Here is a 15,674-nt window from a genome sequence, read left to right on the forward strand (position 1 = left end):
CCTCTTTCTAAACCGGCCGCTAATTTTCTCAGGGTCTGTCTAGATATATCTTAAATGACGCTTTTGTTCCTGTCCCTACCACCTCTGCTGGCAACGCGTTCCAGGCACCCACCAGCCTTTGCGCAAATGCCTTGCCACACATACCTCCCCATAACCTTTCCCCTCTCACCTTCAACTCGTGACCCCTAGTAGTGGAGTCCCCCCACTCTGGGGAAAAACTTCTTGCTATCCACCCGATCTATACCTCCCATGGTTTTGTAGACCTCAATCAGGACCCCCCCTCAACTTCCGTCTTTCTAATGAGAATAATCCTAATCCAGCAAACCTCTCTTCATAGCTAACACCCTCCATACCAGGCAACATCCTGGTGAACCTCCTCTGCACCCTCTCCAAAGCATCCACATCCTTTTGGAAATGTAGCCACCAGACCTATACACAGTATTCCAAATGTGGCTGAACCAAGGTCCTATACAACTGGAACACCTCAGAGTCACAGAGATGTACAGCACGGAAACAGACCCTTCGGTCCAACCCTTCCATGCCGACAAGATATCCCAACCCAATCTAGTCCCACCTGCCAGCACCTGGCCCATATCCCACCAAACCCTTCCTATTCATATACCCATCCAGATGCCTTTTAAATGTTGCAATTGTACCAGTCTCCACCACTTCCTCTGGCAGCTCATTCCATACATGTATCACCCTCTGCGTGAAAAAGTTGCCCCTTAGGTCTCTTTTATATCTTTCCCCTCTCACCCTAAACCCATGCCCTATCAGGGGTTGATCAATTCAGTTAGCTGGACAGCAGACTGGTACTAACAACACAGGTTCAAGTCCCACACTGGCTGAGGTCACCATGGAGGCCCCACCTTCTGCAACCCACGCCTTATCTTTACCTGATCTGTCTGCCCTGCTACTGTCAGGGATTCAGGGACAAGTCCTACTATTCATTAAGTAATCTCTTAGCCCTTCCCAACTGTATTAACTCATACTTTTCCAGGTTGAATTTTCTGTTTGCCTCCCTGACCACTCTCCCTGAAATTTAAGGCTATTCTCCTCACTGTTTACCACTTTCCTAATCATACCCTCTACAGTTAAAGTTCCTATCATTAACATATGGAAGCTGAGTTAGGCCATTCAGCCCATCAAGTCTGCTCCACCATTCATGGCCCCTTTTGATAATCCTCAATTCTACTTTCCTGATTTTTCCCTAAAATCCTTCAATCCGATTTGGATTAAAATGGAGCCTTGAATGTGCTCAGCGAGCCACCTCCTCTCCCCTTGGAGTGACCCTGAATTGTCACTTTGGGTCACCTGCTACTTAGAGGAGCACAATGGGAAGGTATGGGAGAGGGGCAGGGGGAGATGTCAAGTCAGGAACATGTCTTACAGCTCTGCCCCGGATCTTGGGAGTTCTCCGAGGTGATGAGGAGAGACTGGAAACGGGTGTCCGGCCGACAGGATTCCAATCGGACAAAGATCCCTCTTTTCGGAGCGCAATGGAAATACCGGCGTCCCTTCCAGGTCCCGTCGGACAGCCCTCGGTCTTCATCCTGTCACAGATGTGGAAAGTAATTCCAAACAGGAATTACACGGGATGTGCAAAGTGACCGCAAGAAGTGAGGAGTGTGGATTAAGAATGACCATGGACAGGAGGAAGATAATGTAATAAACCCAGACCTGTCTGTCTGTCTGTCTCGAGAGGAGGTGTAAATAGAAGTAAATGGACAAATCCCAGGACACAGGAAACATCTACTTTAGGCAGATTATCCCGATGATCGGAGTGCGAGATTCCAGAGTGACTCAGAATGGGACCAAAACAAAAAAGCTGAGTTGTCAAAGCTAAACATCAGGACAATTTGCAAGAGTGCCAAATTTCTAACAATCACAACAATTTGTACCAGAGGAGAAAAGGGTGCTAACTGGCAGGCAAGTCAATCCTTATTGATAAAACACTTCAGCAATGTCTCTCACTCTGAGCCAGGTTCAAAGTCAGTATGGCCAATAGGTCAGACCTGCTCCATCGGATCCAATGAAGGGCCTGATAAAGCAAGGCACTGCATTTTGTCCTCAACGTTAAACACCTCGGAGACACAGGACAACAGATAGGGAGACTACTGATGTGCTCAATGCGCCAGGGATACAGGATGATGCCTGTGGCCTACACACAGGGAGACGAAAGACGGAGTGATGGAAATGGTTGAGAAGAAAGGTACAATACATTGACCATTACAGCAGGTTGTAAGGCGTCACTTACCGCTGCTGTGGTGTTTCATGTTTATGGGATGCCTCCCCAGTTGATGGTCTTCACAGAGAGGAACACAGGATCGTAGACAGAGACAATATCCCAATGTTTCTCACAGCGTAGGGAGTGGGGAGTGAAGGGTGCAAGTCAGAGGGGGAGATACTCAAAGATACAATGAGAAGCTCAGGCAGAAGGGGAGGTATGAAGGAGGTTTACAGGAGGTGGGGGAGGGGGACATGCTGGAGACAGTCACTCATCTCCACAGAATCGGGCTAGTGCCAATCCTCCGCTTACCAGCTCGACACCAGCGATTTCCCCCACCATCTCAGGGAGGTAACCCATCCACCGGATCACTCCAGTCATCAGCTGACCTTTGCCCATGTCGATTTGTACGACGGAGCTAACTCCCAGGAAGTGCGCCGACCGGCTCCCTCCGTTTTCCAGGGGCACTCGTGTGAAACCCCCGTCCACCAAGAGCTCACCATCTCTGGCTAGACAGCAAGAAAACAGAAAAGCCATCAAATTCCCGAATCAAGTTGACTCCCCTCGGTACAGAGTCTAGGGCTAGAGGACATCATCTCAGTGTAAGGGATCGTTTCAAAGAGCAACAAGGAGGACTCCGAGGGGACTGAAATCGGTGGAATTTGTTACCACAGAGGACTGTCAAGGCTGGGCCATTTGGCATGTTCAAGGCCGAGGTAGAGGTTTTTTTAAACTAGTAAGGGGAATCAAAAGGTTAGAGGGAAGAGGGAGGCGAGTGGATTTGAGGAATAACAGATCAGCCATGATCTCACTGAATGGTGGAGCAGACTCGATGGGGTGAATGGCCCACTTCTGCCCCTATGTTTCATCAAGAAGCCCATTATGCAGGCAATGGGATACTTCCGAAGTGTGGATAGAGTTCTGGAGCAAATCGACTGCAGTGGACCCTGGATACCAATGTTCAGGGAACACCGGGCACACACTGTCCCTGGGCACAGACCACAGCAAGAGCTCGAAGTGGGGAACTACACGTGCCAGACCTTTGACTCTCTCCTACCCTGACCCAGCCCAGGCCAGGCCCAAAGCCTTGGCTTCCCACCCTCTCCGCACAGAGACTTACGGGCACAGGGGTGCATTTTGCCGGCAGGTCGAAGCAGATCTTCTCTTATGACGGAAGACAGCGGTACCGTCAATGGCATCTTCAGTTCTTCTCCCTTCGCCTGGTCCTATCACAGAGTGAGACAACCCTCAGATTTAGCCTCCAGACCCTTTCGCTTCAGCAAACCCAAAATGGCGAGTAAAAAAAAAACGAGTGTACCAGAGGGGAGACGTAACAGTCTGCAATGGCTTCCAGGGACAGTGTGAGGAAAATCAGCACAGCAAGCTCCCACCAGCTGGAAGTTCAGACAATGGTGGCAGGAGTGTTGGCCATGCTCTGGGAAAGGGGTAAACTGGACTATGGTTTATCACCGAAAGATGGCAGCCACCACAGCTCTGGTACCACACCGTGGGACGGATAGCTAGAGGTTTGGGGGCCCAGCAGTGGGATTTGAACTCACGACCTTCCGAGTCAATGCGACTGGGCTAACCATGGAGCCAAAACTGAGGGGGGGCAACAGGACGAGGCAGTCATGGTCAGCTGAACCCCTCCGTCAGAGGGAGGTCAGACATCACTGGGTCAGGAAATGAGGAGTGGAAGGGCCTGGGATTTACACAGCACCTCCGAGCAATCGCAGGATTCGCTTTCCCTGTGGGTGTGGGATAGTTCCTCGTGTTTACGAGATTATTCCCGGTCACTTTCAGAAGCCTGGTCAATGGTGGAGAGGTCGCATGAACCAATCACCCCCATCCCAGAGTAAGGCCAGGGCCAACCTGGGCTGATGGAAGACTGTCGCCATGGTTTCCGAGGGGATGGGGGCCCACTCACCGACTCAAAGTTGACCAGCACGGCTGAGCCTCTGTCGATGACATCGATCACCACCCCCCTTTCCGCCCTCTCCTCCATGTAGACGACCACTCGGTCACCGGGACCGACTGGGTGATCCCTCGGTGGATCCTCCGCCTTCCCGTCTACCGGGCCCACGCACTGTCCCGCCTCTCCGATGCTCCTGCGCCGCCTGACTTTGTTGAACGGCACAAAGATGCCGTGACTTCTCTTGCACTGGAAGTATTGCTTCCCGCCAAACGTTCCATCATTTTTCCCATCCTCTTCCACTTCCACCTGGCACAGGAGGAGAGGGAGGGGGTGAGAATGGTAAAGTGTGGGGTGGGGATAGTGGGGGCAACTTTTCCACGCAAACTTATGGAATGAGCTGCCAGAGGAAGTGGTGGAGGCTGGTACAAATACAGCATTTAAAAGGCATTTGGGTGGGTATATGAATAGGAAGGGTTTGGAGGGATATGGGCCAAGTGCTGGCAAATGGGACTAGATTGGGTTGGGATATCTGGTCGGCATGGACGGGTTGGACCGAAGGGTCTACGTCCATGTTGTACATCTCTATGACTCTGGGAGCAATTGGGCAAGGAATGGAAACAGTGGGTTGACAGATGGAAGGGTTAAAACCCCATCCTCCAGGTTTGATTCAGTACCCAGTGTATAAGGGAAGAGGAGTCAACTCCAGGAGCCAGTCAAAGACTGAAGCCTCTTCCCTTTAGTCAAGGGTTTGGCATGGGTTATTTGGAGAATGAGATACCTGGATGTGAGATACATTCTGGAATCTATCGAGGGGTTCAGGGAGGTGGAAGGCTGGTATATATAGAATAACAAATACACAGGAGTGATTCACAAACAAATCTAATCAAAGGGATTTGGGTGATTTATATATCAATACTGGGGACAGTATCTAATTGAAGGATTTAAAAGTGACTTAAATACAAAATAACAGATACCCAGGAGTGAATTACTGCCTGGAATCTAATGCAGGGGGGTTGCTTATATAGAATAACAGATACCTTGCCATAAATACCATCAGATACAGGAGGAGAATTGGCCATTCAATCTATCAACTCTGCTCTGCTATTTCAAGATGGCTGTTAGGTTTCTCAACCTATTTTCCTGCCTTGACCCTGTAACCCTTGATCCCCTCACTATCTACCTCTGTCTGAAATACATTCAATGACTTGGCCTCCACAGCCCTCTGCAGCAATGAGTTCCACAGATTCAGCATCCCTGGGCTGGAACATTCCTCATCTCAGTTCTAAAAGGTTGTCCCTTCCCTGAGGCTGTGCCCTCAGGTCCTACTCTCTCCTACTTGTGGAAACATCTTCTCCATGTCCTCTCTATCCAGCTTACTCTGTATTCTGTAAGTTTCAATCTGAAACGCCCCCTCATCCTTCTAAACTCCAAGTATAGACTAGGAGTCTTCAACGGTTCCTCACATGGCAACTCCTTCATCCCAGGATCATTTTTGTAAACCCCCTCAAAGACCAGCACATCCTTCCTTAGATACAGGGTCCAAAACTGCTCACAATATTCCAAACGCAGTCTGACCACAGCCTTATACATCCTCAGCAGTACAAGCTCTTGTATTCTAGCCCTCTCGAAATGAATGCTAACATTGGATTTGCCTTCCTAATTTCGATGTTAACCTGGAGAAAATCCTAAACCAGGACTCCCAAGTTCCTTTGTACTCCAACCCTCGCTACCTTCTTGTAAATCTTTTCTGAGCCCTTTCAAGTTTCATAATATCCTTTCGATAGGCAGGTGACCAGATTTGCACATAATATTCCAAAAGTGGCCTAACCAATGTCTTCCACAGCTTCAACATGACCTCCCAACTCCTGTACTCAATGCTCTGACCAATAAAGGAAAGCATACCAAAAGCCTTTTCACTATCCTATCTACCTGCGATTCCACTTTCAAGGAGCTATGAACCTGCACTCCAAGGTCTCTTTGTTCAGCAACACTCCCTAGGACCTTACCACTAAATATATAAGTCCTGCCCTGATTTGCTCTTCCAAAATGCAGCACTTCACATTTATCTAAATTAAACTCCATCTGCCACTCCTCGGTCCATTGGCCCATCTGATCAAGATCCCGTTGTACTCCGAGGTAACCTTCTTCGCTGTCCACTATCTAATCGATGGTTCAGGATGGTTTATGTATAGAATAACAGATACTTGGCAGTGAGTTACAGACTGGAATCTACTCAAGGAGTTCAGGATGGTTTATATACAGAATACACGAGAGCGAGTTTATAGACTGAAATAAAATGAGGGATTTTGGGGAGGTTACTGACTGGAATCTAATCCAGAAGGGTGGTTCCTATAGAATAACAGAGCGAGTTACAGACTGGAATCTAATTGAGAGGAGTGATTTATAAATAGAATGACCGATACCATGCCATAAGTACCATAAGATACAGGAGGAGAATCGGCAATTCAACCATGTGGGCGGCACGGTAGCATTCGTGGGCGGCACGGTGGCACAGTGGTTAGCACTGCTGCCTCACAGCGCCTGAGACCCGGGTTCAATTCCCACCTCAGGCGACTGACTGTGTGGAGTTTGCACGTTCTCCCCGTGTCTGCGTGGGTTTCCTCCGGGTGCTCCGGTTTCCTCCCACAGTCCAAAGATGTGCAGGGTCAGGTGAATTGGCCATGCTAAATTGCCCGTAGTGTTAGGTAAGGGGTAAATGTAGGGACATGCGCTTCAGTGGGTCGATGTGGACTTGTTGGGTCGAAGGGCCTGTTTCCACACTGTAATGTAATCTATGAATCTAATTGAAGGGTTTGTATGTAGAATAACAGATAACCGGGAGTGAGTTACAGACTGGAATCGAATCGAAGGATTGGGGGTGGGTTCGACCTTCAATGAAGCCTACCTGTAACTCTATTCCGAAGAATGTTCCAGAAAGCTTCGCACTGTCACAGATGCTTCCGATGTAAGCGATGACTCCAGGCAGCGAGAGGGATTTGTAGTCGACAGTGACGGGATCGTGGACATGGAGCTGCTGTGCGCTTTGCAGAGCTGTCTTCTCCAGGTAGAGGTTTAGGCGCTGGGCCGAGGGACTGACTGCCTGTAGAAAGCCAGCCTCCTGCTCAGTGAGCAGGCGCAGACTGGCCACCTCCAGGGTAAGGTACACATCCGCCTCCACCAGATGGAACTTGGCTCTGCGGCCCAGCTCCGCAGCCTCATTCTGCAGGTAGTCGGCCTCTGGAATGATGGCGATGTTGCCAGCAGGAAAGACCCGGCTCTGAATGGACAGGTCCTCTACCAGAATGAAGTAGCAATATTTCGTCTCTTTCTTACCAGACGAGGGCATTGTTGCCAATCACACCCTGGAGGATGGGGAGGGAACGGGAAGGAGAAATGACAGAATCATCACTGTGCTGAGCAAGGCCGTTCTGCCCATCACATCTGCACTGGCTCTCCACATCAGCAATTCACCGACTGTTACTCCTTATGTCGGGCAAGAGCCCTTCATGTCGATTTTCCTGCTCCTCCAGACGCCGCCTGACCTACCGTGCTTTTCCAGCACCACTCTGATCTTGATCTCCAGCATCTGCAGTGCTCACTTCAGCCTTTTTAAATAATGGCCTATTTCTCGTTGGAATATCTCGAGTGAATCTGCCCCCTCCACGTTCTCAGGCTGTGCATTCCAAGCCCCAAAAACTCGCTATATGAAAATGGTTTCTCCTCATCTCCCTTTGACTCACTTTGCCGCATACATTTTGTAAAACCTGTGCTCTCTCATCCTCCATCTGTCCTGGAGTGGGAGCAGTCTCTCCCTATCTGTCCACCCCCTCATGATTCTGAGCACATCCTGTCTAACCTCCTCCTCTCCTAACATCACCAATCCGCCTTCTGAGCTGACATGCCTCAGGTTAATCCTTGCTATATGGGCTCTCAACATCCTTAGTCACTCAAAAGTAGACACAATACTCCAGCTGAGGTCTAACACATGTCTGATACAGGGCCATAAGAACTAGGAGGAGTAGGCCGCCTGGCCCTTTGTGCCCACTCCACCACTCAATAACATCATGGCTGAACTTTTTGTGGACTCAGATCCACTTACCCGCACTTTCACTGTAACTGTGAATTCCTTCACTGTTCAAAAAAAAAATCTAGCTTAGATTTTTAAAATTATTTACTGAAGTAGTGTCAACTACTTCCCTGGGCGGGGAATTTCATAGATTTACAACCCTCTGGGTGAAGAGGTTCCTTCTCAGGAAGTCCTAAAATCTACTCCCCCTAATCTTGAGGCCATGCCCTCTTGTCCTAGTCTCACCTTAGATTACTTACAGTGTGGAAACAGGCCCAACAAGTCCACACCGACCCTCCCAAGAGCAACCCACCCAGACCCATTCCCCTACATTTACCCCTTCACCTAACACTACGGGCAATTTAGCATGGCCAATTCACCTAACCTGCACATTTGTTTTGGACTGTGGGAGGAAACCGGAGCAGCTGGAGGAAACCCACGCAGACACGGGGAGAATGTGCAAACTCCACACAGACAGTTGCCCGAGGCAGGAATTGAACCCAGGTCTCTGGCGCTGTGAGGCAGCAGTGCTAACCACTGTGCCACCGTGCTGCCCATACCACCTACCAGTGGAAACATCCTATTTCGATTTTATCGATTCCCTTCATAATTTTATATGTTTCTATAAGATTCCTCCTCATTCTTCTAAATTCTAATGAATATAATCCCAGTCTACTCAGCCTCTCCTCATAAGCCAACCCCCTCAACTCCAGAATCAACCCAGTGAACCTCCTCTGCACCCCCTCCAGTGCCAGGAAATTCTTTCCCAAGTAAGGAGATTAAAACTGCACACAGTACTCCAGGTGTGGCCTCACCAGCACCCTGTACAGCTGCAACATAACCTCCCTGCTTTTAAACTCAATCCCTTTAGCAATGAAGGACAAAATTCCATTTGCCTTCCTAGTTACCTGTTGTACCTGCAGACCAACCTTCTGTGCTTCATGCACAAGGACACCCAGGTCCCTCTGCAAATTAACACGCTGCAACTTGTTATCATTCAAGCAATAATCTATTTTGCTGTTACTCCTACCAAAATATATGACTTCACATTTATTAACATTGTATTCCATCTGCCAGACCTTTGCCCACTCACGCAATGTATCTATGTTCCTCTGCACACATTGCTCTGCCACTCACCTTAGTGTACGGTGTCAAAGTTTGCAGGTGACACTTTATCCCCAACTCCAAATCCATGTAAGTTGTGAATAATTGCAGTCCCAACACTGATCCTTGGGGCACACCACTAGTCACTGATTGCCAGCCAAAATAGCACTCATTTATCCCCACTCTTTGCTTCCTGTCAGTCAACCATTCCTCTATCCACGCTAATACTCCACCCCTAACACTATGCATCCTTATCTCATGCAGCAGCCTCACGTGCAACACCTTGTCAAAGGCCTTTTGGAAATCTAGGTACACCACATCCACTGGATCCCCATTGTCCACCTTGCTTGAAACGTCTTCATAGAATTCCAAAAGATTTGTGAAGCAGGACCTGCCCTTCATGAACCCACGCTGTGTCTGTACAATGGGACAATTTCTTTGGAGATGCCCTGCTATTTTTCCGTTGATAATAGACTTCCCCACGACAGATGTTAAGCTAACTGGTCTGTAATTCACCATCTTTTTTTCTACCTCCCTTTTTTTAACAGTGGTGTCACATTTGCTGTTTTCCAATCTGCTGGGACTGTCCCAGTGTCCAGTGAATTTTGGAAAATTACCACCAGTGCACCATCTCTTTCTCCCGCCATCTCTTTTAGTATCCTGGGACACATTCCATCAGGGGCAGGAGACTGGTCTATCCTTAGCTCCATTAGCTTGCCCAACACTACCTCTTGCATACTAATGATTGTTTTTAGGTCCTCACCTACCGTTGTCTCTTTGTCACTCCCTGGCATGTTAACAGTATCCTCCACTGTTAAGATCGATGCAAAATACCTGGTCAATGCCTCAGCCATTTCATCATATTCCCATAACGAAGCACCCCTTCTCATCCTCTAACGGACCAACATTTACTTTATTCACTCTTCTTCGTTTTATATATTTATAGAAACTTTTGCGATCTGTCTTTATATTTTGTGATAGAGTATGAGAAAAAACTCTTACTTTTAATCCCTCTTTTTGTGGCTTTCTGTTGATCTTTAAAGTTTTCCCAATCTTCTAGATTCCTGCTGTTTTTGGCCACTTTGTCTGCCTTCTCTTTCACTTTGATAGCCTGCCTTATTTCCTTAGACACCAACGGCAGGTTATCCCTCCCCTTCCTGTCCTTCCTTCTCACAGGAATATCCTTTCGCTGAGCACTTTAAAAAATTGCTTTGATGGTCCTCCACTGCTCATCAAGAGTCCCACCATAAAGTTTCTGTTTCCAGTCTACTTTAGCCAGGTCCTCCCTCATTCTGTCATAGTCCCCCTTTATTCAAGCACAGGACCCTGGGATTGGATTTTATCTTCACACCATCCAGGTGTATCTTAAACTCCACCGTACTGGGATCACTCCTTCCAAGAGGATCCCTGACTGTGAGGTCAGTAATTATTCCGGTCTCATTACACAGGACCGGATCTAGGATAGCCTGCTATCTCGCTGGCTCCATTACCTGTTGGCCAAGAAAACTATTGCAGACATACTGAACGATCTCCTCCTCAAGGCTGCCCTGACCGAGCTAGTTCAACCAATCGACATGTTGATTAAACGTCTCCATGATAATAGCCTTACCAATTTTACAGGCATTAGTTACTTCTTGGTTTATTGCCTGTCCCAATGTGATGTTGTTATTTGATGGCCTATAGACTACACCTATCAGTGATCGTTTTACTACTTGGAATTACTAATTTCCACCCAAATGGATTCAACCAAAGTCAGCCCCATGCTCTTGTACTCAATGGTCCTATTAATAAAGCCTGAGATAGTGTCTGCTTTATTCACTGCTCTCTTACCACCTTAAATGACTAACGCACGTATACACCCATGTCCCTCTGCTCCTGCATTCCTGTGAAACTAGTGCACTTTATATTGTACCGTCTCTCTGTCATCTTCCTACCAACATCCTGAGGGTTAGCATTGACCAGAAACTGAACTGGACTCACCACATAAACACAGTGGCTACAAGAGCAGGTCAGAGGCTAGGAATACTGTAGTGAGTAACTCACCTCTTGACTCCCCATCATCTCCGAGGCACAAGTCAGGGTTGTGATAGAATATTCCCCACTTGCCTGGATGGGTGCAACTCCAACAACACGCAAGAAGCTTGACACTATTCAGGAAAAAGTAGCCCACTTGATTGGCACCACATTCACAAACATCCACTCTCTTCACCACTGACGCTCAGTAGCAGCAGTCGGTACTGTCTACAGGAAGCACCTCAGAAATTCACCAAAAATCCTCAGACAGCACTTTCCAAACCCATGACCACTTCCATCTCGAAGGACATATCACAATTCCTTCACTGTCGCTGTGTCAAAATCCTGGAATTCCCTCCCCAAGGGCATTGTGGGCCAACCTACAGCAGGTGGACTGTGGCAGTTCAAGAAGGCAGCTCACCCCACCTTCTCAAGGAGGCAACTAGGGAACTGAAGCAGCTTCTGACATTTTCCTCTATTAAAAAAGGTGCTATATGAATGTAGGTGGTTGTTGCGGCTGCACTGGGCCACTTGTAAACAGTTAAGGCTTCAGTCAGTCAGAGTATTATCCAGCTGTAAAAATAGAAAGTGCTGATGCAGTACAAGAGCTCAATCAGCCTCACAGAGAGTGTTTTAGTGGTTCAGGGTGGGAGCCTCTCTCTAATTGAGTGTTCTGCGTCCTTCTTGCTGCCATGTGGTGATACTGAGACCTAAACTATAACAGCACGTTGGGGACTGTCAGATACCAGCGACCAGGAGCAATGACATACTCCTTCTCAAACCCAAGCACATGTAATTAGGTCAGATTTGATAAACACTCAAGGGAAATTATTTGACCAAACACCACAGGGTTGTAGACGTTCACATCATCAAGATGGCAGCACAGCAGGGCTCCTGTGCCAGATGGCAGCCATGAGGAATCCCAGCGGTGAGGGGACACCTCTTTACCTATCCAGGCCGGGCAAGGGACCTGGCACTGGAATTGGCAGCTGCTACATCAGCTGAGGTGTGCCCAGCGGGGTAAGATGGCACCTGAGGATTGGGGACTTTGTTGTCAGTTGGGTCTGGCGGCAGCGGATGAAGGGTCTCACGGCAATACCGCGGAGATGGGCCCAGCGGCAAGAGACACGGTTCTGACACTGGCACAAGCGGCGAGGCAGAGATGGAGGAGAATCAGCCCAATGGCACCCAAAGTGTGGGCACCTCGACGTTGGTTGGTGTAGACGGCAGCACAGACATCAGTAATGATGATGAGCTGACTGATGGACTCTCTCTTACAGTTTTTGTTAATCCTTAGAACTATTCAAAATGGCGCTGGGCAGACTAGGCCGACACTCCCAGTGCAGTTCTGAGGGGCAGAGTCCAAGGCGCCATCTTTATGCTAAAACATTAAATGTGAGGCCCAGTCAGGAGTCACATAGGGCCTCTTCTGTGTTGTGTGCCTTCAGCCCATCAAGTCTGCACCCACCTATCTACATTAGTCCCCCCTTCCTGCACTAGGCCCTTAGCCTTGAACGTTAAGGCATTTTGAGATTTTTATTTTAATTCATCCACGGGATAAAGGCCTCACTGGCTGGGCCAGTCTTTGTTGCCAATCCTTAACTGAGAGTTGAGTATCAACCACATTGCTGTGGGTCTGGAGTCACATGGAGGCCAGACCAGGTAAGGATGGCAGTTTCCTTCCCTGAAGGACATTAGCGACATTAGGGCTTTTGCAGCAATTGGCAACAGATTCATAGAACATAGAACAGTACAGCACAGTACAAGCCCTTCGGCCCTCAATGTTGTGCCGGCCTTATATCCTACTCTAAGGTCAGACTGACCTACATACCCTTCATTGTCCTATCTTCCACGTGCTTATCCAAGAGTCACTTAAATGTCCCTAATGTATCTGACTCTACTCCCACTGCTGGCAGTGCATTCCACACACTCACCACTCTCTGTGTAAAGAACCTTCCTCAGACTACCTTAAAATTATGCCCCCTCATGAGAGACATTTCCACCCTGGGAAAAAGTCTCTGTTTAGAACATAGATGGTCATCATTAGAGTCTTAATTTCAGATTTTGATTAAATTCCAATTCCGCCATTTGCTGCAGTGGGATTCAGCCCTGGATCCTCACACCGTTCTCTAGATTAATACCCTACCGATAATACCACTAGGCCATGGCCTCACGTAGTGCCCATCCAAATACATTTTAAAGGTTGTGAGGTTTCCTGCCTCAACTTCTCTCCCAGGCCATGCATTCCCAATTCCCACGACACCCTCTGGGTGAAAACAGTTTTCCTCATAATCCACTCTAAACCCCTTGCCTTTCACTTTAAAAAAGTTATGCCTTATTCAGCTTCTCTTCATCACTGAAATGCTCCTATCCCAGGCAATACCCTGGTGAACCTCCTCTGCACTCCCTGCAGTACAGTCACATCCTTCAGAGAGCGTAGGGACCAGAGCAGCACACCCTGCTCCAGCTGTGGCCTAACCAATGGGAGCACAGAGAGGATCCCACAGCACAGTGCTGAAAAAAAACAAGAGCAATCTCCTGGCAAATACAAAAAGCATCTGGTCATGATCAGGGTACCTTTACACTTGAAACTTGCTGGGCCAAATTTGGCCACAAGTCACACAACACCAGGTTATAGTCCAATAGGTTTATTTGAAATCACAAGCTTTCAGAGCACTGCCCATTCCGAAGGAGCACAGAGACATACAGCACAGAAACAGACCCTGCCAACCAGATATCCCAACCTAATCTAGTCCCATTTACCAGCACTTGGCCCATATCCCTCTAAACCCTATTCATATACCCATCCAGATGCCTTTTAAATGTTGCAATTGTACCAGCCTCCATCACTTCTTCTGGCAGCTCATTCCATACACGTACCACCCTCTGCATGAAAAAGTTGCCCCATAGATCCCTTTTAAATCTTTCCCCTCTCACCCTAAATCTATGCCCTCTAGCTCTGGACTTCCCCCATCCTGGGGAAAGGTCCTTGTCTATTTACCTTATCCATGCCCCTCATGATTTTATAAGCTTCGATAAGATCACCTCTCAGTGCCTGATGCTCCAGGAAAAACAGCCCTAGCCTGTTCAGCCTCTCACTATAGCAGTCCGAAAGCTTGTGATTTCATATAAACCTGATGCACTATAGCCTGCTGTTGTCTGACTTCTGGCATTGTCCAACACCAGCATCTCCACATTATGCAGAATTTGGCAGGTTTTACACATTGCAAGAGTAATTACACTTACAACAACAAAAACAACAACTGACTGGTCCTTGGGGCCATCTGGAAGTGAAAGGCGCTACATTAATGCAACTCCGTTCAGTGTAATAAAAAGGTTAAATACAAGCACCTGGAATCACATGGTGCCCCTTGCTGGCTCTTTGCAACATCTATTATAAAATTCCCTCTGTCATTGCTGGAATTTTAAAAGAAAAGATTAACTAAGCGCCCCTTTACTTTTGTAGAAATAGCTCCTAGATTTACACAACCTGCTGTCTTTCAGACAGACAATCTAGTCCAAGCCACGGACTTCGATCAATTCCTACATCCCACACAGGTTCAAAGATCTGAAACGGAACTGAAAGTAACATTGAATTTTTGAATCTGGTTTGACTTGCCCAGAGTAGGGCTGAACTCGGCGTTTTAACTAGCTTTCTCCCTGCACACAGATGCTGTCAACCCTTACTGAGAGTTTGCAGGGATTTAATGTTCTCATTCGCGGCGAGATGAGCTGTTTAAACGCTGTTTACGGGAAACAAAAACATTGGTGCATTTACCTGGTCCAGGGGCTCAGCTGCTCCTCAATGTTTCACTTCAGCTTCTGTGATACAATGTATCCCTCCTGGATACTGCAGGGAGGGACTGACTCAGTCCTAATGCTGCTGAAACCACTCTTCCTGCTTCAGAGCTTTTCTCTTTCTCTTTCTCTCTCTCTCTCTCCTGCAGTTTACTTGCTGCTTCCGCCTTTTGAAGGGATTTAAAACACAGACTGTTTCCTGGTCTAGGGTAAACATGGTGTCCATCATCTCCCTCTGGAGGTCGGAGGTTCAAACACCTGCTGGGAGCACTAACCTACCCTAAACCAGCCCAGATCCATCAGACACCAGGCCAGAACCATCATAAACCAGGCCAGAACCATCATAAACCATTCTAAACCAGCCCAGATCCATCATAAACCAGGCCAGAACCATCATAAACCCGGCCAGAACCATCGTAAACCATTCTAAACCAGCCCAGATCCATCATTAACCAGGCCAGAACCATCATAAACCATCCTAAACCAGCCCAGATCCATCAGAAACCAAGACAGACCCATCAGAAACCAACCTAAACCAGGCCAGAACCATC

General features: G+C 48.0%; 1 protein-coding gene across 2 annotated transcripts in view; it reads right to left on the reverse strand.

Moving 5' to 3' along the window:
- Positions 1-15,278, reverse strand: part of cyldl (cylindromatosis (turban tumor syndrome), like) — a 39,328-nt gene extending 24,050 nt beyond the window's left edge. For both annotated transcript variants that reach the window (XM_087987636.1, XM_087987637.1), the window contains exons 1-6: positions 15,104-15,278; positions 7,048-7,504; positions 4,155-4,448; positions 3,348-3,453; positions 2,540-2,736; positions 1,391-1,553 (exon numbers count right to left, since the gene is read on the reverse strand). In XM_087987636.1, coding sequence (XP_087843762.1) covers positions 1,391-1,553; positions 2,540-2,736; positions 3,348-3,453; positions 4,155-4,448; positions 7,048-7,488 — 1,201 coding nt within the window. In that variant the 5' untranslated portion in view covers positions 7,489-7,504; positions 15,104-15,278. The remainder of the gene's footprint in view (positions 1-1,390; positions 1,554-2,539; positions 2,737-3,347; positions 3,454-4,154; positions 4,449-7,047; positions 7,505-15,103) is intronic.
- Positions 15,279-15,674: the final 396 nt, after the last annotated feature.

The sequence above is a fragment of the Chiloscyllium plagiosum genome, unplaced genomic scaffold, assembly GCF_037043375.1.
Source record: "Chiloscyllium plagiosum isolate Xiang-an unplaced genomic scaffold, Cpla_swu_hap1 HiC_scaffold_5, whole genome shotgun sequence".
NCBI lineage: Eukaryota > Metazoa > Chordata > Chondrichthyes > Orectolobiformes > Hemiscylliidae > Chiloscyllium > Chiloscyllium plagiosum.